At 49.4% G+C, this 21,501-nt stretch overlaps 1 protein-coding gene across 1 annotated transcript in view; it reads right to left on the reverse strand.

The window, feature by feature from the left end:
• The window catches only part of plxna1b (plexin A1b), a 122,381-nt gene that overhangs the window by 23,562 nt on the left and 77,318 nt on the right, over positions 1-21,501 (reverse strand). Inside the window, exons 10-13 of the mRNA XM_029826087.1 lie at positions 16,590-16,790; positions 7,750-7,846; positions 5,884-6,074; positions 1,572-1,723 (exon numbers count right to left, since the gene is read on the reverse strand). Of these exons, the coding sequence (XP_029681947.1) occupies positions 1,572-1,723; positions 5,884-6,074; positions 7,750-7,846; positions 16,590-16,790 (641 nt within the window). The remainder of the gene's footprint in view (positions 1-1,571; positions 1,724-5,883; positions 6,075-7,749; positions 7,847-16,589; positions 16,791-21,501) is intronic.

Consider the following 21,501-nt stretch of genomic DNA (forward strand, 5'->3'; position numbering starts at 1 on the left):
GTGGAAGTATGGCCCACAGGGATGGCGCTCGTGCGCGCGCACGCACACTTAATTCGTGTTTCGCCTGCTGCCGACACACTTGACTGTTAATTAGCCAGAGCCAGCGGATGAGACGGAGAGAAAGGGGTGAGAGTGCGGAGGAGAGGGGGAGGAGAGGACGGGGTTAAAGCCAGAGAAGCTGATTAATTGAACGGGCTCATATCTTACACATCTTCCCCAGTTCCCCCCCCCCACCAGGATGGAGCGTTAACCCTTCCCCGCCATGCTAGCTGCAGCGCTGCAGCCGCGGCTCCTTTTCCTTTGATTCCAAAGACAAACGCCAGACACCCTTTAATAATCGCCGTCACCCACTAAACACGACTGACGGTTATTCACGGAAGAGCAAACGGCAATGACGTTTAGCCAGCGCTAAATGTAAGGTTAAATATGCCAAACAGTACGGCTCTGTTTGCTCTCACAACATTTACTCCAGTCAACACGGGACACCATTTAGCGACTGCGCCTGCTGATGACGAAAAGATTCACATTCGCCTTTTTAAAAAAAAAATCCGCTCACAAAAATCGCAGAATTGTCAAACGCGCCGCTGAGAGTGTCGGAGAGAACGGGGAAGGCGGAGTGACCACGTGTCCACATCTTCTGCACAATTGAGCACATCCCTCCTCCTCTCCCTCCCACTGTATGACCTTTGACCCGGGGCCCATCTTTGATGCTGCAGGTCACCGGGATGACGAAGGCAGCCGGGCCGTGAACAACGTTAGCGATGTTTCATTAGCGCTACAGGGAGCCACACCTCCTGCAGGTGTTAGCCGCCATCACGCGCCTGACACCGTTAAAAGTAGCAACGCTGAGACTTTTCGCATGTGACACAAGGAGCAGGTAGGGAAGGGAAGTGGCGAGGAGGATGTTAGCTGTCTCATTTTGGCGAATACGTCAACACGTGTGAGTTCATCAAATATAAATCAGAAGTGAAATGTCACTGGCGTGTTTTCTAATCCCAGGCTGGGACACGTGTCATTGCTGGGGAGATTTGCTCAGCGTTCTGTTGTTCCATCTGTCAAACCATCAAAGTTTCTTTGAGTTTCCTCCTTTGTGAAGGGGAAAATAAATCTGCTGGGTCTACGCCGCAGAACTCGGTAAATGGAGCATCCGTGTACAAATGACAGCTACATAAGAAGAAAATGAGGACACCTCCAGCTGTGACAGGGTTTTTCTTCTTCCCCTGAATTGTAGCTTTTTTGCTGCTTGAATTCAGCGGCACAAAAAAAAGGGACTCGTCGCATGTTTTCATTCACAGTTCAATCCAATGTCGGGATAATCTGGACCGAGCTTAATTAGTGAGATATTTCTAAAAGAAAAATCCTCACTGCTGCTGCACCAGTGAAGGTTTTATCCCCAATAGCCCCCCCCGGGGTTAAACGCGAGTACCCTGAGCTATTTTACAGGGATAAAACTTTAGAAGAGAAAGGGGGGAGTAGTTATGGTCACAAAGACCAGGGATTTACCTCTGAAGGGTGAACGGGCGAAATGAAACGCAACACTCAGGTTTGGGACAGCGAATGGTCCAACTTACTGCTCGGCGCTGATGTACTGGTCCTCCTGGGGGATGCAGGCCACTTTACCGATGCGGACTCCATTCTGGATGTCTTTAAACTGCAGGCCCAGGTTCTCCCCTGTGATGGTCAGCATGGTTCCGCCCTGCCTGGGGCCCGTCTCTGGATGCAACTGGTGGAAGAGCCAATCAAAGAGGACACGTGTTAGGCAATCCTCACCCCCAATGCAGCCGACCAGGACACATATTGTCTGTCAGACACAATGACAGTTTACATAAGTCACTATGGTCGCCTCATATTCTGACATAATCAGATAGGGGCGACCGCATTAAGGGAAATGAAAAATGACCTCGGATCCATTAACTCCACCACAGCTCAGTCAAGCATTCACAAGCTGCCAATTCAGACACTTAACCTGGACCCACCCATAAAGCCCTTGCTTACATCTCTCATTTAACCTTTTGGCGATTAATCTACTGAATATAATTAGTCCTCAAAGCGACCTCTGCTCCCTTTCTTTCCTCTGGAGGTCCTGAAGAAGGTGTGCAGAGGTGCTAATGGTTACCAGAGGCGAGCCCGGCTCATCACGGCTTCGCTCGTTCAGCCGGTGATGCAGACAATGGCCCCTTCGGTAATCAGTCATTGGTAGTATAATTAGGGCTAAAGCTAATTGGATTAGAACCTGGCAGGCGGAGGGTGGGGTCATTTGTCACCTCAGCCCGAGAGGACGGTGAGAGAGGAGAGACATTAGCGGTTGGGTGCTGTGGGGTGGTGGTATGGGGGCTCGCCATAAAGACGGGAAAAAAATGAATGATCAATGACACACACACATTACAGCACTTCAGAGGACATAAAACTCACCAATCGAAGAACACCCCTCTACACACACACACACACACACCAGAATAGATCTGAGGAACCTGCAACCTGCAAGGAAAATATTGAATTAAGCTAAGCTATTAAGCTAAGCTAATCTTAACCTGGCGTCAGATCAGACGGATGCTCCAAGTTCAATATGTGGTGGCAATCAACAAATATAGCAACATTTACATAAAATGCCAATCAACGAGGTAATTTTTTACCATCCTGACATAAAATTAGCACCAGTCAACTTCCTCTTAGCTGCAGAGAAAACGAGCATACTTACCATCTGCTTTAATAAAGTCTCCTATACAATATAAGCAGCTCTGGCGGCTCCGAGCGTCCACGCTAACCTCACTACAGAGGGGGCAGGCTGGTAAAAGCCACAGGTGATCCGGACGCTGCTTACAGTGGGAACAAAGCCCAGTGTCACCCAGGCCAGGGCTGAAAATGCCAGTGATATAATTAAGGAGTGTTTTCTTTCTTTCTTTCTTTCTTTCTTCCATTCTTCCCGCAGCTCTGCTTCAGAGGAGCGTCCCTCTTCCTCTGCACACTTCTGTGCCTTTTTAATTCACTCTTTGTCTCCCGCTCAACATGCCTGAATGCATATATTTTCAGGCGCAGACAAAAGAGTCGGTGGCACACAGCAGTGCACCAATCGCAATCTTCAGATATGGTAATCAAATCTCCCTCTCCTCTACGAGCACCGGCTTATCAAAACACAGACACACACGCGCGCGTTGTTACACCCATAGCAAAACAACACAAACAAAAAGCCATTTTGATAAAAGCCACCAGCCTAAACACTGGCTCTATTCTCCTCTTCCTCTGTGCTCCAAATGCATTCAAACTCCCCCCCCCCACTTTTCTTTGGCTCTGACTTGTCCTGTTGTGTCAAGGCTTTGTGTGAGGCCTATTGTGGCCAGAACGAGTGTTGCTGCACAGAGAGCATCCGCTAGCAAGAAGAGGAGAAGAAGCAGAATAGAGTACGAGCATGGTCTGTAAACAACAGCAAATATTATCCGTAGAACAGATTATTGGAGGCAGAGAGGATTGTGTTTACTCAGCTGAATGATTAGCAAAACAGACATTTTGTCCATTTCCAGAGCTGCTCAATACTATTGGAGATGTGAACTCTCACAATTTTGGTTAATAAGAGAGAAAAGTTGGAACTACCAACGCCACTGTTGCAGCTTAATAAAGCAACACACAGATGTACACACACACACACACACACACACGCACACATCGGCCTGGCCTGTGTTTTAATTGGTTTCTCAGGGCGAGCTGTTATGTTCTTCTTGTCCCTCAGGAGTAGGCAGGCAGGAGATGATGGATGACGGAGGGTTAGCGAACGTCCAAGGCCAGTGCTAGGACACCACATGCTGCACCACAAGGGGACAGAGTCGCCTCTGTCGCCCCTGTGGATGTGTTTTTTTAGGTGGGGGGGCCTTTATAGAAACAGCCGAAAAGAAAAAAAAAGAGCTGGAAGGTAACGATTATTTAATCCATGCTTACAACCATGATTTCACATTTAAGTGTATTCTACCTGGGAGTGTGTGTTCGCCCCTCCGTTCTCCCACACACAGCCGTTTGTTGTGAGAGCACAAATAATTAATCTAAGAGGGACAATTCTGGCGTAATAAGAAAAGCACACAATAGCCCGCATCCTTAAAAATTATAAAACCGGTCATTCACGGCCCAAAACATCAATGGCGGTGTCCGGAGAGCTGTGTTTAGCCGCCAACGCCATTAGTGGAACAATACCCACCTGCGCAGTATTGAACATTAAGTTGGCAATAGCACACTCAAGAAGTGCACCAGAGGGGGTCACTTGCTGACACGGCAGCTCCGGAGAGGTGAAAAGCGGGTGTCTGCGCCTCGTGTGCGACCACAACATCTCCCACAGCAGCAAATAAACGTGGAGGGCTGCTCAATATGTGTAGCGGAGGAGACGCTCGCTGGGAGAGGTGAAGGATGAAATGGCAGACGAAAGGAGAGGGGATTCTGCCACCTGCAGATGCTCTTCTGACATTAAATGTCACATTGGAAATGTCAAAGGTGGAGGGGAGGTGAGGCGGCGACACTTCTCGCCGTTTCCTCTCTCCCCCCGCTGCCTTTGATGCTCCTCTATTCCTGCCACCAACATCCTGCCCCCGGGCCAGGATTTACCCCTCGATGTGCATGCGAGAGCACATGCTCGCATGCGCATACATATCCCCACCCCCTCCCCCCCAGTACATGCAGCCCATTTGGCTGAGCACGCTTGTGCAGAGATAACCCAAGTATGGAGGAAGAGAGAGAGCAGAAGCTCACAGATTTATCTTCTACCCCAATTATCCAATATCTCCATTACTGGTGTCACACAGGAAATGCACTGAGGGCTCCCACCATAAAAGACTGCGTCTGGGAAAAGGGGCATGCATTATAAATCGTCCATATATTTCACACTTATTTAAAGAGAGAGGAGCGGCGCTCGGCTTGACTGAGGCGGAGCCGCGTCTTCTCCGAGGCGCTGTTACATTTACGGAGCCCGAATGACAAAAAAAAAAAAAATGCGCAGGAAAATGGAGGGACCGGCTGTTTGAAAGCGGGCGCTCCTGCGTGCACGCCCGTGCCGGCGTGCGCACCAGCTCCAGCGGTGAACCGCAGAGACGGTGACCCGGGTCACAGTCTGACCAGGGCCACCGCCACGGCTAGAGGTGGCAACAGATGGGTTCACCGTGGTGTTTAGACGCCTTGGCTCACCCAATCTGTGAGCCGCACACACACGCACGCACACACACACACACACACACACACCAATTGAAGAACACCCCTACACACACACCAGCACATTATTTTTGCCTCTCTCTTTCACAAACAGACACTCCTCGGGTGTGTGTGTGCGTGTGTATGTATGTGTGTGTGCGTGTGTGTGCGTGCGTAGCCATCATCTCTAATCATGTCAGTGTGCTCAGTGGTGGTGTGTGTCAGATGCCCCCTCCTGTCTGGCCCATCTGTGTTGTGGTTGCAGTCATGGTGATGCTTCTAAGTTGTCTCTCCTCCCTCCTGTGTCGCTCTCTTTCCCTCACCGAGGCCAAATCATGAAGCTCTGCAGGTGGACGTTCACTTCCTCAAGAAACACCCTTCCAAAATTGAGATTTTCCTTGAACCTGCGTCTCGTCAACGTTCACAGGGAAAGGATTGTCTTGCAGATGACTCCCTTCACTCCAGCCCACTCTGCTCTGACCCTTTGTGTCACGCCTGTTCTTGAGGGAACTGTTGCTCGGCAACATGCAACTGCTGCTTCAACTTCAGTCAGAAAACAATTTTTCCTTCCACCTTGAACCTGGCAGCTGCGTGCAATGTGGATTTGAGAGTGGGCTGTTTCCTGGTTTTCTGGCCTCAGAGTCTTGTGTGTATGTGTGTGTGTGTGTGTGTGTGTTGTTTTTTACTGTCTTATAGTGTGACGCGAGTGTGACAGCGTACCTTGATGATCTTGGGGTGTGCACAGCGGCTGTTTCCTGTGGTGGCGTGCATCCAGGTGCTCTCTGGGGGGGTGCACTCCTGCCTCAGGGAACACTTCTTCTCTTGTACGCACCAGCCGCACTCAAACCTGGGGTTGGCCTTCAGACACATCCCGCAGCTGTCCCTCAGCGCGTAGCACTTATACAGGTGGGCTGCGGAGACGGGACGGCGAGGAGGAGGGCGTGAAACGAGGGAGGGGGGAGCAGTTTGAGGCACAACTTTGTGCCGGCATAAGTAAACAGATAAACAACCGGAGGAGAGAGCTGAGCTATTTTAAAGTTCCAAATTCCTCCATTTCAAATCGAGTGACATGCGCGTACCCTCGCTAAATAATTCAACATCACCGAGACAAAGTTGAGCTCAGGCGGTGTTTTTAAAGGCCTCAGGAACTAAACACTTAAGTCCTTTTCCCCTCTCTCACTGTCATTCCATCCCCAAATCCTGTTGGTCACGGAGCAGCTTTAAAGCAACCCTGTACCAATTACTGGCTGCTGAATGTCTCTCCTCTAATTACATTAACATATGAGTATTTAAGATAATGGAGCATTGCTCACACTTGATCAGATGATTACCATGATAGATAAAAGAGGGGAGGGGGCTCAGGAACAGACAATGGCGGATCTCTCTGCTTCCTGATGGCGCTTTTAGCAGATTTATAGCCAAGATAGACACAATACAGAGACTCTGATGCATGCTGCTGATACTGGAGGCTTTCAGCGTCGCTCAACATAATGCAGAAACGTTTTGTCCTTGGAAGAAGTGACAGAAAAAAAGGCATCGGGCATAAATGCAGAGTCCCGATGCTCCGGCAGACGTTCGGTTGTACGTTCCCAACATGTCGATATATCTCAGGATACGTGAAATCCGAGACTTTAACAGCATGCTTGGTGCTCGAGTCTCCAGGGACTGATGTCGATAAATGCAATAAAGTGACTCTCTGGTGTTAAATTACTGAGGAAACGGCAACAATCGCTCCTCCACGCAGCTGAGAGAGGCTGTGAGCAGAGACGCTGCAGCCGGCCACCTCCTGGAGCCAACGACCATGCGCCGGGCCCCTTCTGCACGCCGTCCAAAGGTCGTGCTGAATGCAACGGCGGCTGGCGATGTTGCTTCACTTCGCAGCGGTGGGGAATAATGCGGCAGCCCCCCCGTGGAGCCACACAGGCCACGATAATTACGGCAGCGGCATTAGAACGACTGTTCTAGCAGTAATTATAACCAACAGACGTGATCTCATTGTCTTCTCTCACTGTGGAGGATTACTCACAGGGGCTTCTGCTGTGAGGGAGAGGTCTGGGCATTCTGGGGGGGTGGAGGCTGGGGGGCTGCACAGGCCTTATCGCATTGATGTTCTATGCATTCATCATAATACCTGGAGACTTACGTGAGAATAAACCTCTGCCAGAGATGAAATGATAGTAATAAAATATTCTCCAGAAGCGATATGACACAAAAACTCTGCTGAACCCGCTGGATCTTAATAACACCGCAGCTCTCAGGTTAACCTCTTTAATTATTGAACCGCTGACGAGTATTGTGTCGGGAAAAATGACAGAAATTTAACACAGCAATTCACCGAGTATATTCTCGGCTAAATGGATCAGATTAGAGCGGGTCCGTCCAGCATTTCTTTGCTTTTGTGTCTCCCTTTCAGCTTCAAATCTGAAGGAATTCAGGAATTAATTAAAAAAGTAAAGCTGGCCGAGGGAGACTGGTCACTCCAAATAATCAAAGACTCTTCTCTGGTTTTGTACTTGCTGGATTCTCTTTTTAAGACGCATGTGTCCGTGCTGATTTTAATAGAAACCTTTAACTGTCTGAACTCACCTTTAATGTTGTAGGGGTTGTCAATGACAAACATGCCATTCCACACCACGGAGAGGTCGACGGGCAGGTCGCTGATGTCGTTGCCTTCATACATGTACTGAAACATGAAGCACAGCACAAAGATTAACCTTAGCAGTCACAGTCATGTACAATCATCTGAAATAACTCTGTTCCCACACCAATAACATTGAGGACTCCTGCAAAATGTCAGATCAGTTTAGAGAATATTCCAAGAGCACAGTCAGGTTTTCCTGTTGGCTGGAGGTAATGTCATCGCCCGCAGTGAGGGGCCATAAAAATGAGTGATGAAAGAAGGTCTATATTGTGATTTTAACGCCCTGCACATCCGCAGCCGCCTGGCACGACAGAGACTTGATTAAGAGATTGGGCTCTGCGGCACCGTGTGACTCATTCCATTTCAGTGATGAATGAAAAGTGTAATACATCTCCAACAATAATATGTTCGTCTAATTTCATTTTTGCATCCTGAACTAATAAGAGTTGAAATGTAATTGACTCATCGGCGGCGTAATCAGTTTTATGGAATTGCTTCAAATGAGACGACGAGTTCCAAAAGCCACAACGTGACGGCGCCGCGCTAACTGAAAGAATAACGGCGGAGGCTCCGGAGAGACGCTCCCAGCCGCCAAACAAATAAATTCTTGACGACGATTATCGCCGGCAAATAAAATGCAGCTTTAGAAGTTCCACCCCCGCCAAACCCAGCGCGCAGCCAAACGCTCTGCGGCAGACATACAATCATCCAATAATACTCATTCATCAGGAACTCCCTCGACTCTCCAATCCGAGAGGCAGTTTTGCATTATTAAGCGCCGCATTCACATCAATAGCCTTTGATGCCTTGAAACAGACGGCGGACAGCGACGGCTCGCCCGTTCCGTGTTCAGAGGCGTCTGCTCTGTTGATGTACGGCCGGAGAACGGCCGAGTTAACCTGATGCCCCCATCAGTCAGACGGTCCGCAGTCGTCCTCGCCACCGCTGGTATGGTCACTATCTTCAATGGCTTCGGGGCGAGAGATTGCGAGACCGTTCTCCTCATGTGGAGTGGTGATAAAATCCGACGTGAAAGCTCCGGGCCCGAGGAAAACGGCGCCCTCGGTGATCGAATCTATCTACAACTTCAGCAATACGTGATATCAGCGGCTCAAGTGTAATAGTGCCAGATGTATCTAGACATCTGTGGTAATAGTGCATTAGAAAAGAATTGGAGAGGCCACAAATGTGCATGGAAAGATAAGAAAATGAGAGGACACAGCAATGTCACCATGTGCAAAAGGAAGATTAATCCGTTCTTGGCTCTTTGTGATTGGATACATTTAGTGCAGCCTGAAGGCAGAAACAGGAAGATGTCAGAGGAGCTCTCGTGCACATATAGAATACATACGAACATCAGGACAGACTCTGTTCTAAGGACCAGAGAGACCGCTGCCTATTAAAATCTTTAAGAACATGTTTACATGATGAGAATGTTGCGTTCAGGGTCTTAAAAAAATGCCACTGGGGCCTCTGGCACCCCTAGCCTTTATAATGTATTGTCATTCTATAGACAAAACAATTAGTCATGCTCAGCAGACGTTCAGTTATTAAAAAGAGAAAATGGATTGTTCGTCCCATCTGAATGTTCCGCGGGATGGAGGATTAATGCGGAGGGAAGCAACCAGAAATGAAATAGAGAAAAACTCCGACAACCATTGATCAAAAATGCTTCAGCTTTTCTGAGACTGTGATTGGTGAGAGAGGGCCGAATCCCTCTTTCTGCGTGCCCAAACTGCGATTCTCTACAGAAAAGGGCTTCATGACGACAACAGTTGGATGACAATTGTTGGACAAAGGACAGAATTCATGGCGGTGTTCTGAGCGGCTGATCAATAGTCAACAGCGGTGAAAAATGGGAGAAGCAACAGCTGAATGCTAGAAAGTTCAGAGGACGGAGGTGGAGTGATGAGTTCAGGGACGGTTAGAAAAAAGAAGTGGGAGAGAGAAGAGAGAAGGATGAGAAAGTGGGCAGAGAGGAAATGGCGTGACAGCAGAACCCAGCGGAAAACGAAAGGAGAAATAGGGAGTGTGAGATGGATAGAGAGGGGTGATTGTGTGTTATTCTGAGGACACCATTCATTTACACATGGAATAAGAGGCCGTGCTGGCCTGTAAGCGCCTGAGCTGGTGGGGGCTAAAGTGAAATTGGCATTTTCAATTTGTTCCCTGACATGTCCGCCTTGGTCTTTTCACACATTCCTCTGCCTCACCCCACTCCTGCAATCCTCCTATCCGCCCCCCTCTTTTCCTCCCTATCTTTCTCTCCCTCTCTCATTATTCCTTCCCTCTACCTCTTTACAAACCTCCTCCCCCATCAATCTCAGTTGGACTTTCTCTCGGAACGCCCACAGTCAGGCAAGAAAATATGGAGCAGATTCCTTTATCTCGTACACCAAACACATCCACGGAAACATGCGAGCGCTATACTATAAATATGCATTTTGCACATGGGACAGTTTCCAAGAGACGGATGCCAGCGAATGCATCAAAGACTGACAGCGATGTTTGCACGGGAAATAAAAAATGAGAAAGAAAAGAGGCGAGACCCAGGAAGATACGGTTCTGACACACGTGTCGCACGGCTGTTGTTATTTCTGGACACAGATGTTTGAGTTATACGTTTCTTTAATCTCTCCCAGTCTGGCCGCCGCTCTAGCCTCAAATGTTGCGCAATTTGCCAGAGACCCAGCACCCTTTCCCTGGGTGGAGACGGAGAGAACACGGGGAAAAAGGGAGTCGCTCCACATGGAAACGGACGCAGAGCGAGGTCAGAAAAACACGGTGCGAGTCATTAATTAGCTCCCCCAGATGTGTCGCGCTGCTGTCCGCGCTCAGAGAAGAAGACCGGTCCTCTCTCAGTGTCTGTGACCATACGTGCGCTCTCCTGTCCTGGTGAAACACTGCTGCACCAGCACTGGTCCAATTTAAATACCCGAGCTGCCAAGAACCCGACGTGCGCTTGGAAGTTCGTCCTGGTCCGCACTTCTGTAGCGCTTCAAACACACTGAAGGTCACAAAAACAAGCCTTTCCACTAGGTGTGTGTGTGTGTGTGGGGGGGGGGGGGGCAGGATGCAGGGATGAGGAAGTGCATGTACCTTCACATTGCAAACATGAATATTTAGTTAAGGAGAGAAGTGTGTGCGTGTTTAATGGGCAGTGAGGGGGGGGGCACTGGGTTACAACAGAAATCTCATCTCCTCACATGCACTAAAGGCTTATTAAAGTTTCATACCAAACCAGCGCAGTTGCACAATACACAGTTGAGGGAATACACACATGCAGCCAGCTCGCGGTTTATTCACTGCGAAGAGAAAACCAATATGAAAATGCAAACACGGGGCAGGTTACTCTTAAAATGTCAAGATTTGCATTCATGACGGGGAGACAAATGCAAATAGAAGAAAGAAATTAGGCTGATATTGTCTGGAATAAGAGCACGGCGGACAAAAACGGCGGCTCTGGGGAAAAAGAGGAAAAAGAATGAGCAAAAAGGAGGTTTGTGGCAGCGAACCTGGCTGCACAGGGTCACGTTTGGGGTCACGACCCCAGGAAAGGTCACTCTGAAGGTGCGCACGGTGCAGATGCTGCACAAATATCAAACTGGTCCAGGGAAAATCCACAACTGGGGACAGGAACGTTTCCTCTGCCCGACTCTCGTGAGTCTCTCGCACACTTTGGATTCCTACTTTCAAGTGTTTCCAAACGGGGGTCGCGACCGGTGCCGCCAGAGGTCGGACAGGAATGGCAGCAGAGGAAAGTGGACGACGCGGCCCGGGTCCTGCTCTATGTGGCGTTCCAGCAGATTAGGCTTCAAAGTTGGGATGTATACATAAAAGTTTAAACACACACGCTTCCCACACACATTCCAGGCAGATACAGTTTCCTAATCAAGGATTAACTGGTAATCCTCCCTATAGCTCAGTGTGTTTGCACGTGTGTGTGAAATGTATGTGCTGGGTCAGAATTGGCCTGGGCTCATAATAGGGTGCCTGTTAGCCAGTGCTAATCGCTAATGCTAACAGGATTGGAGGGCACGGCTGGACCTCGGCTTATCTCTTACATTCGTTTGCACACAATGTTCAATTCACATACAGTCTTCACTGGCGGAAAGAAAGAGGGAGGGAGGGAGGGAGAGAGGTGAAGAAGAGAGAAAAATGCTGCCGTAAGAGAAAAATAATGCCTTAGCCAGTGGTTGCTATTTTTCCGCCAACACATTATGGCTGTGTAAGCTTTTGAGGACAAAAGTCTGATTTCTGTCCCCATTCTAAAACAGTCAGACCTCCTTCCACCCTCCGTGGACTCACCCCTTCTTCCTGGTGACTGTATGTGGGAGTAAAACCCCTCAGAGCAGCTTGGTTTGCATTCGCCATCACCAATCGAGTTAGAACGTTCACATACAAATCAAACATTTAGAACGTGATATTGTTACCATGGGGGGGGGGGCAACTGTTATTAAAGGAGGAAAACCTAAAGTAAAGAGCACAGAGAGCCGTATTACAGCGGAAGGATGGCTGATAGAGGAATGCAATTAATTCTTTTTTTTGGGGGTGGGGGGGTTGAATATGGGGGAGTACAGAGACACGAAGGCCCCAGATATGAGGACAGCTTCTCTTAACTTTCCTGTTGTCAGGAAATCATTAATCAGTTAATCAATTAATAAGAACGAGCACAGAAAAATCCATAAGATGCACACCCACAATGTATACTGGAGTAATAGGACACTGCTGCAGCCACACACACACACACGCACACACACACACACACACACACACACACACACACACACACACACACAGCGGGCCAATTAAAACAGCGTCAGCGTGTTGTGGCTGACTGCAGTGACAGGTCTAGAGTTTATCTCATTAAGCCGAGCCGAGCCATGCCAGACCGGCCTGAACCGTGCTACGCCCTGACCACCCTCCACCGACCGGCACCTCGGCTCTCATTAGCCTCGTCTCTCCCAACTTTATGTGTCCGTGTGTGTGAAGAAAAGCGGGTTTTCTGCAGATTTTCCGGTTTCTATCATTGCTTTGTGTATGCATTTGCCTTTAAATCCCTCTTTTCCCTTCCGACCTCCCTCCTCTACATGTCTGTGCTTCATGCTTCCTCCTGTGCACACGTGCACGGAGTCTGTTTCTGCTTCCCGGCTGCAATTCATCATCATTTTATCTGCCTTAATTGGATGCCATCAGGACCCCTGATACTTCCCATTTCCACCCAACAAACAGCTGCTTTCTCCACACACACACACACACGCACGCACACACACACACACACACCAGACACACCCTATCCCAAACTAGATTTTGTCCTCCTGCCCTGTGTCTCAGTTTTTCCTCCTCTTCTCTGGCAGAGGAGCAGGAGAAAGGCGGTGATGGAGTGGCCGGGCTCTTTATCTGATGGAAGGTAATGGTGGAAGGCCTGCGCCGATATTATCTCTCCTCTCATTCCTGTCCTCATGGGAGTAACTAGAAAGGAGGATAAAGTGAAAGAAAGAGCGGGAAAATGGAGGCGCCGATGTACCAAAAGGGGACGAGTTGATTTCTCCGGCGTGAACCTTCACCCGACGCCCAGCTGTGCTCCATCAGCCGCGCTGACCCCCGGAGCACGCTCGTTTGTGTGAGCGAGCGCGGTGTCCACATGTGTTTATGCACTCCCATGACCCGTCTGGCCCTCCGAGCACACTTTCCCACCCTACAGCTCAGCGTCTCATTGGCCTCCGCGCCCTCACCTCAGCCTCTGATTGGACCACACACCGAGGAAGCACCAAGGCCAGGTCAGGGGAAAAAAACTGGAAAGAACCAATGTGGACAGCAGCTTGTTGCTTTGGTTGCAGCTGACCGGAGTAAACAGCAACCATAAGGCCTGGCGCACGGCTCCGTGTGTGTGTCAGTGGTAATGTGGGCTAGTTTGGCTCTGAGGGATAGGAGGAAGTGTCTATTTATGACTCCAGTAACATTTCTTTCCCCACGACGGGACCTTGGAAATTCTGCCATTTCGTCAGCAGACGGTGGTTCCAAAAACGTTCTCTCAGGTTTGGCTTCAATCTGACTTCAAAGAAAGAACAAAGGACGGACGACGGACCAACCAAGCCCAAATGGGTCACAGTTACAGCTTTGTCCAGTTTACACACATGCACACACACACACACCCTTCATGTTATGTACAGTAACCTTAGACCCAAATACCAGAGGAGCGATATTCTCCCCTCATATGCAGATATGGACAGTCGATACTGAACAGGGTTAGTATAGAGCTGCTGTTCCACTATCATATATCACACGTGTCACATATACAGTGGATATTGACAGGCTCTTGTTAGAGGACACGATGTGAGAGTATCGAGCTTTTATGCTCAATGTAAAAGGAGGCAACTTTGGGAAATGAGCATGAACCCGATCTCCACGGATACCCTGACCAGCCGATGGATCATTTCCTTTTCTAAATAGTGATGATCCTGCATATAGGAGCGACCAGGCCCTCGGGGGAGAATTCCACTCTCCCACTCCAACTTTCCGTGGTGTTCTGGATCACTTTTCACCGCTCGCCACACCTGTAATGGTCTGCTCCGCTAATATGCTCCGTATCGCTATGTTCTACGTGCCCTGCTCTCCTCTGCCATTACCTCCTGTAGGCATTTTCCCATCTTTGTTCGCTCTGTATTTATCCGGCTCCACCTGAGGGTGCTTTTCCTTTTCCGTCTCTCTCTCACTGGGCAACAGCGCCCTCATCTCTCTTGGACGTGAGTGCACTCCACTGACCGCTTGTGTGCATCATGAACAGGAGGCTAAATTGTGGATTAGCACCCCCGCGTTTGCTCCATTGATTGCCAATCCCACCCTCCCGCAGTCGTCCTGGGCGGTGGTGTAATGAAACTGCACACGTTAACATACGGCTATCCTGGGATCCACAGCCCCGGGCAAACTGGAGGATGCACGTGCACACGCAGCCACTGATTAACCCTATCCCCAAAGCTGTGTGCCTGCAAACCTGAGCAGCGCTGTGCACGCAGCATAATGAAGTTTATTTATACTGCAGAGTCATACATGATTCATTAAGCTGGCGCTGAACACTGTCAAAGTAGGAGCAAACACGGTGGCGCATGCATGGAGAGGAGAGATACGAACATCTTTAAAAAGGCTTTTCAGGCTTGGTTTTCTTTTTTAAATACTTCACCGCGGCTACACGGCTAACCTAATAATTCTTGACACGTACTCTAATTATACTCATAGTTCCAGGCCCGAGTCAATTCTGCCAAAGAAATGTTCATGGAGCCGGCAACTTTTTGTTTTTTTAATCCGCTGAATATCTGCACAACCTTGTCTTGAGCTGATGTGCCGCTGCATCGATATCTGACCGTGCAGTCGAGCTGGCACAGCTAATTGCTAACAAGGGCTAAGCGTTGACAGCTCAGGGCTAATTGCTTCCAACATGTCTGCTATGCGGACATCAAATGGTGAAATTCGGCTTTTGGCTGGGGCTGTGCTGCTGATTAGCACTGGCCTTGCAGCTACAATAAAGAGTCAATAAACAGACATCTCTGTGGAGAGACAACCCTATCACAAGCTAATTAGCCCTGCCTTCACAAACAACTTCCTAGCATGCGCCAACACCTTAAGTCGACTCGTCAATACAGATGGAATCAGATGCTGTACTAGCTGTCAGAACGGCTACCCACAGACTCACAGCGGAACATGCTGCTAAACAGACACGAAAGCTGCTATTTGCCCTTTGTGTGCTAATTATACATATAGCTTATCTCTGCGCTGGAGACTTTTGAAGCGGCAGCACGTGGATGAAGCGTGGTTGCTATGCTCTTTAAGGTGTAAATTCTTATTAGCTCGGTGTGACGACTTCAATGTGTTTCTACTTTAATTTAATCTGCCTTCATCTCAAGTAAAATTAACACCGCCAGTTCTCATCCCAGCTCATAGCCAGAAATAGCCAGAGACAAAGCACAGGACAGGTGAGGAGACGTGAGGAGGAAGGTGCAGGGAGGGAAGCAGAGAGAGGCTGGAGGAAAATGACAGGCAGGAAAAAATGATGGAAAAGTGAGAGAAAGGGAGAGGGGTATGGAGTCGAGGTGTAAACATGATCAATCCGCTCTCAACTAGGTTCAGAGACACTTCCTTTTCACATTTTCAGCCTCACTGAAGCGCAACGCTAGCTACCTCTTATCTGTCACACACACACACACACACACACACACACAGACACACACACACACACAACCTTATTTTAACACGCAGAAGAGCCATGGACCTAAGTATACAAACTCATAGGCCCACCTGAAAATCCTCCAAGCACAAAATACAGATTCTTATTAAAGAAACTTCTATAAAAAGGCGCTGGTCCTAAGCCTTCGTCCACAAGTGCTTTAAGATATCCCTGTTTAACATACACATTACTCATACAGCCATTACATAGCTGAAGTCCTAACATCTGTCCAGTGAGTTAAGCTCAGTACTGGAGCATTTATCTAGTTTGGGGCTAAGCCAGAGTTCAAGTGGTGCACGGTGATCCATCAGAACAACGAGCATGTTAGTGTCCACGGAGGTCATTAGCTGTTGGAGGCCATTACTTTAACCCCGATCACGTCAATGTCCCCGCTCGGATCATGATTCAGTTACCCAGCTGCATTGATTGGGACGGGGCAAATCAAACCAAACGACCTTTTAGGCTTTTAGTCTACGTGGAAATTCAATGTATCATTCGTGCTGGTCTGGTCACCCACAACTGATCTGTCAGTATGACTCAACCTGGGGGGGGCGGGACTCTTACCGCTGTTTTCTGACACTGGATGGAGGTGCTGTTGAAGCGGAGGGCGGGCACGTTGTGGGTCTCGCCCTGGATGTGAAAGACGCACTCATAGTTCCTCTGTCCAGACTGGGGCTGGGGGAGGTTCTTGGCAGCCAGCGTGATGGGCTTGGTCACCCCGACGGGGATGTAGATCTGGGTGGAGGGCAGAATCTGTGGACAGTCCTGCGGAGAGAAGAGGCAGCGAGGTTGAGTAAAGTCAGAGGAGACGGGCGGTGGAACCAAACCCTTGTTTGTTGATGAAGGGGGAGAAGAAAAGAAAGCTGGCTGAGGGCTCTGAGGCGGCGCCAGATCCTCTCACACCTTCAGCCTAAAGAGCTGTGCTGTGATTCACTGCTCACATGTGTTCCAGGCATGTGAAACATTCCGCAGGCCCCCGGCCAGATCCAAACGCCTCACAACCACCCTCGAGCACGGCAGAACTCTAACGGGCCGGGACAGATTATATCCATTTAAAAACTATTTACATCTTTGCAAGACATGTTCATATGTGGAATGAAATAATGAGCTGAAGGACTTGATTTGCCTGCATGGCCGAGCGGACGCGCACGTGTGCGTGTGTGTGTGTGAGATGGCACTGAGCATCCTCGTCCTGTCAGGTCCGTCCACTGGCTCGCACCCCTGGAGGACGTCCATGCACAGATGCACAGATATGGACAAATATTTCCCCTTAATCCAGCGCTGAATGAACGTGCGTCAGCGTTCGCTCTTGAACGCAACACTGCCTAATGCTTCCTCGATATGCATGCGCGCGTGTGCTGGAAGGAATCAAGTCATTACGGCCTCGCTGGACAGCGACGCAAACCCCGTCAACAGTGTAGGAAAGAGAGAGGGAGCAAAAGAGGGGGAGGACAGTGACAGATTTGGTACAACATAAATTAAGTTTGGTTGGAACGAACCGAGCCCGCCATGTACTTTTTCCTGCCAAAAGGACAACAAATCAGATTTCTGCTGAAAAATCGCATTTTACGACCCGGAGACACCGTTAAATGAATCACACAAGATATGTGGCAGACAGGGGATCCAGAAGGAAAACTTCAGGCATTTTTCTCTCTGGACTCCGAGTGAAATAAGGAGAAAAGAAAAAAAAAAAAAGCAGTCGGGAGCCGACAACACTGTGTTTAAAGCTACAAAATCAAATCAAATCATTTTTGCCAAAATAAGATAAGCCGTGCGTAACAAGGGGGTCAGAGGTCGGCGCCGGTTCTGCCAGTTTGAGCTGCAAGACAGCGCAACATATTGACGGGTCAGAAAAGCTTTGGACGCCAGAACATCGAGCGGATCCTTGTAAAATATTCACGGCACGGCGAGCCAGAGCGGCCGCCTGGACTCCTCTGGCTGCTGCAGCTTTTCCTCTGAGCAGTTATCTGGCTGCGTGTCAGTGAATTTTTCTTTTCCCTCCTCTGCTCTGAGCTGTGGCGCATTAGGAGCTCCGGCGTGTCCCCGGGGGCCCGAGCACAATGCTGGAGTTTGTTCATTAGGCTGCGTGGCCCCGGCCTTGTGTCTGATCACACACAAACACATGCAGGAGACATAATGAGAGCTGGGAATTCTATAGGAAGGATGGGGAGGGGGTAGGGAATGGCAGAGGGCGGAGGAAATGAAGGTGTGCTGGAAATGGGAGTAAAAGGGAGTAGAGAGGAGTGAAGAAGAGTGGGGGGGGGGGTTTAATTGGGAACAGAGCAAAGCGGAACAAGGAAGTCAGACAGCGGCTGATGTGAGGGAACAAGAAGGTTCAGAAGAAAAAGATGAGAAAGAGGGAAACATATGAGATCGGCCCGGATCCTCGTGTCCCTTCCTCTGTCTTTATCTCCCCCCGCCATCCAGCCTACAGGCCAGGCTTCATCCAGACCACGTCGCCCAGCAGCCCCGACAACATCACAGTTAATTAACTGCCTGGAGCCTCACACAATGCTCCAAAATTGATGAAGGGGGGGGTTGGAGATGTAGCCAGAGACAGGAGAAGACAGCAGGGAGTGATTCCTGTTCCTGCCTTTTGAAATAAAGCTTCCTTTAAGCTGTGAAAAAAAGAACAGAGGCTACTTGCACTGAAGCTAACTAGCAGGGCACCAGCCTAGCCTCTAGCACAGGCTGCAGCTCGCCGATGTTTTATTCATCCCAATATCGACTTTGTGTCAGCTCAGCTGTCTCTTTGTCATTTTCTCCTGCTGCCAAATTTCCAACTTCCTTTTCCTTTATTCATCCCTCCGCATCGTTACCACGAGACACCGATGCTCCGTTAGCGTAACGGGTCCAACACAGCCTGCTCCCGTGGAGAACGGGGCGACTCGTGACATCAGTGGTGGCGGTTTTACGACAAACGACACAAAGTTTCACCGGAAACAGTCGGGGAAAATGTCCAAGAGTCCAACGCCAGCGTTGGAGCGTCAAAATGGAGGATATACGGAACCAGAACAATAGAATCCCCCCCACATGGGAGGAAGACGGGGGCTGGTGAGCAGATGTGAGCCGCCATCCCGTTGATGTGAAGAGGCTCGACGTGGACGGGACATGGACGGGACGTGGACGGGACATGGACGGGACATGGACGGGACGTGGACGGGACGTGGACGGGACGTGGACGGACCGTGGACGGGACATGGACGGGACATGGACGGAACGCGCTCCTGATGCACAGCCCAACAACCTGTTGTTGTTCTCCCGCCCGTATTTCTAGAAAGATTCCGTGTGTGTTAAATGAGACGACGCGTGGAGGAATGCACGCCGCAGACGCTCCACACACACACACACACACGCACACACACACAGAAAAAAACATCTGCTCTATTTTCAAGGCGGCCTCGGCGCGGCTGACGTCCTCGTGTGCGTGTTTAAACTAAAACCGTTGCCGCCAAATTTAGAAGTCTTTGTTTGTGAGCGCGGAGCCGAGGAGAGGTACATCCACCGTAAAAAAAAAGAGCTTTGAAGAGCGTAAACGTTGAAACGTGACGCGTCTGTGTGGCACCAGAAGGCTTTTCTAACGTGTTTGCCTTCACTTAACTGCGGCTGCTCGCCCGGCCGCCTTGGGCGTGTACATAATTCTCACTTGTTAGCGGTGGGGGCAAATATACATATGTAGATTCTAACTGAACGTTTCAGGAAGCAGCTTTAGGCTGATTCTATCCACGTTTAGCTCAGACCTCCATAAGACAAGAGCTCCAAAGCGTCCGTATGTGAGGTATGAAGGCGGTGACATCCCGATCTGAGACGCCCCCGTTACTGGGGGGTGGGGGATTATCACCAGGAGCAAGTGAACAAAGCACCTTTTAACATCCGCCAGCAGCAGATAATGAGGAGGTCTGTGGGCGATGCAGATGTGCACAAGGTGAGATAACATCAGGAGCCAGTGTACTGTAGGATGGGTGGGGGCAGGGACAACGAGGGGGGTCGAACGTTGAAGCTGGATGCTATATAAATAGAAAAAAATGTGGGGGGGGGGGGGGGGCGCACACAGGACTTCTAACGGCTTTGGAAGCCTGACAAGATATAAATTAATAAAGCTCCAAAAACACTGCGCATATGTAATGAGGTGGGTATCTGCTCTTTTTTTTTAAGATCCTCACACCCCCCCCCAACCCAAAACTCCCTTTATTCCCCCACCGTCTTGAGTCCATCCATAATTAATTATCCCCCTCTGTGATGTGGGGGGCTATAGATCAGTGTGGAGGAAAAAAATAACACACTAAATAATGAAGTAAAGCGATACAGCGAACCCGGGGGGGGGTGAGGTGGCACGTACGGTCACGGGAGTGTGGGGGTGGCACGCTGGCACAAATGAGGGGGGCTGTGCGTGTGTGTGTGTGTGATCTGGGTTTGACAAAGGGGTGCATGAAAACTGTTCAAAGGTCCCTCTCCGCCCGTCAAATCACCCCCCCCCCCCACGGCAAAAGTCCCATCCTGGCGTGTTTCACTGCCCCATACATTAATATTACATCAGAATATACGGCACTGGGTCAACCTTTTATCTCCACTGACATACATGACACGGTGTGTCACATGTTCTGGTTGTTAGGGACCCTGGCGGGGGCCATGAGAGACGCATATTTGAGTCCTCACACAGAGACCTTCAGAGGGGGGGGTGAAGAAAATAAAATGACAGAATTCCACTAAACAGGGGATTGGAGATAAAGGGAGCAGCGATATTTAGGTTGTCTAATTAAAAACGGGGAGGACGTCCTGACTAAAGCATTAAGAAGAGATTATAGAAGCTTTAACATTTCCACTTTTTAATTCTATTTGACTTTCCGTCAACATCTTTGCTAATTAGCTTCCGTGATCCTGTTTTATTTTTAACTGAGAGGCTATTTTTAAAAAGGCATCAGCCCTCAATAATTACCCAGATTTAATGAAGTTTCCTGAAGCCGAAGCTTTAATAAAACCAACATACATTATCAATGGACACCTTTTTCCCTCTCTGCATGCTAGCTAGCTAACGACGCGTCCTTTGTTGTTTGAGGCTTGTGTTGGTTACATGGAGAACACGAGGCGAAAGGCCATGTGTCCGCGTGTCCCCTAACAGGACAGACACCTGCATCTGCTAATAACAGAGCTGTAGGGTGTGCCGTGCACGTATGTTGCTCCACGTTGGGGGAGCCTCATTAGCACACCGCTTTTCACGCACTTTCTGCAGAGGGAGAACATTTTAATAGGGAGACGGCGCATAAAACAGTGAGAGGAGCGAGCGAGCGAAGGAAAGGGGCTTTGAACCTTGAAAGGGACTGAAAGACTGTCCGCCCACGTCCTAACAGAGAGAGAGATGGCGATAAAGCGCACGCTGAAAGAGCGAGGGGTGGGGGGGGATGAGCGACTGAAGAAAGGAGTGAATTAAAGTGCATGCAGGGATGTTGTGTGACGTGAATATAATTCAGTGCAGATC

Source organism: Takifugu rubripes, chromosome 19 (assembly GCF_901000725.2).
Source record: "Takifugu rubripes chromosome 19, fTakRub1.2, whole genome shotgun sequence".
NCBI lineage: Eukaryota > Metazoa > Chordata > Actinopteri > Tetraodontiformes > Tetraodontidae > Takifugu > Takifugu rubripes.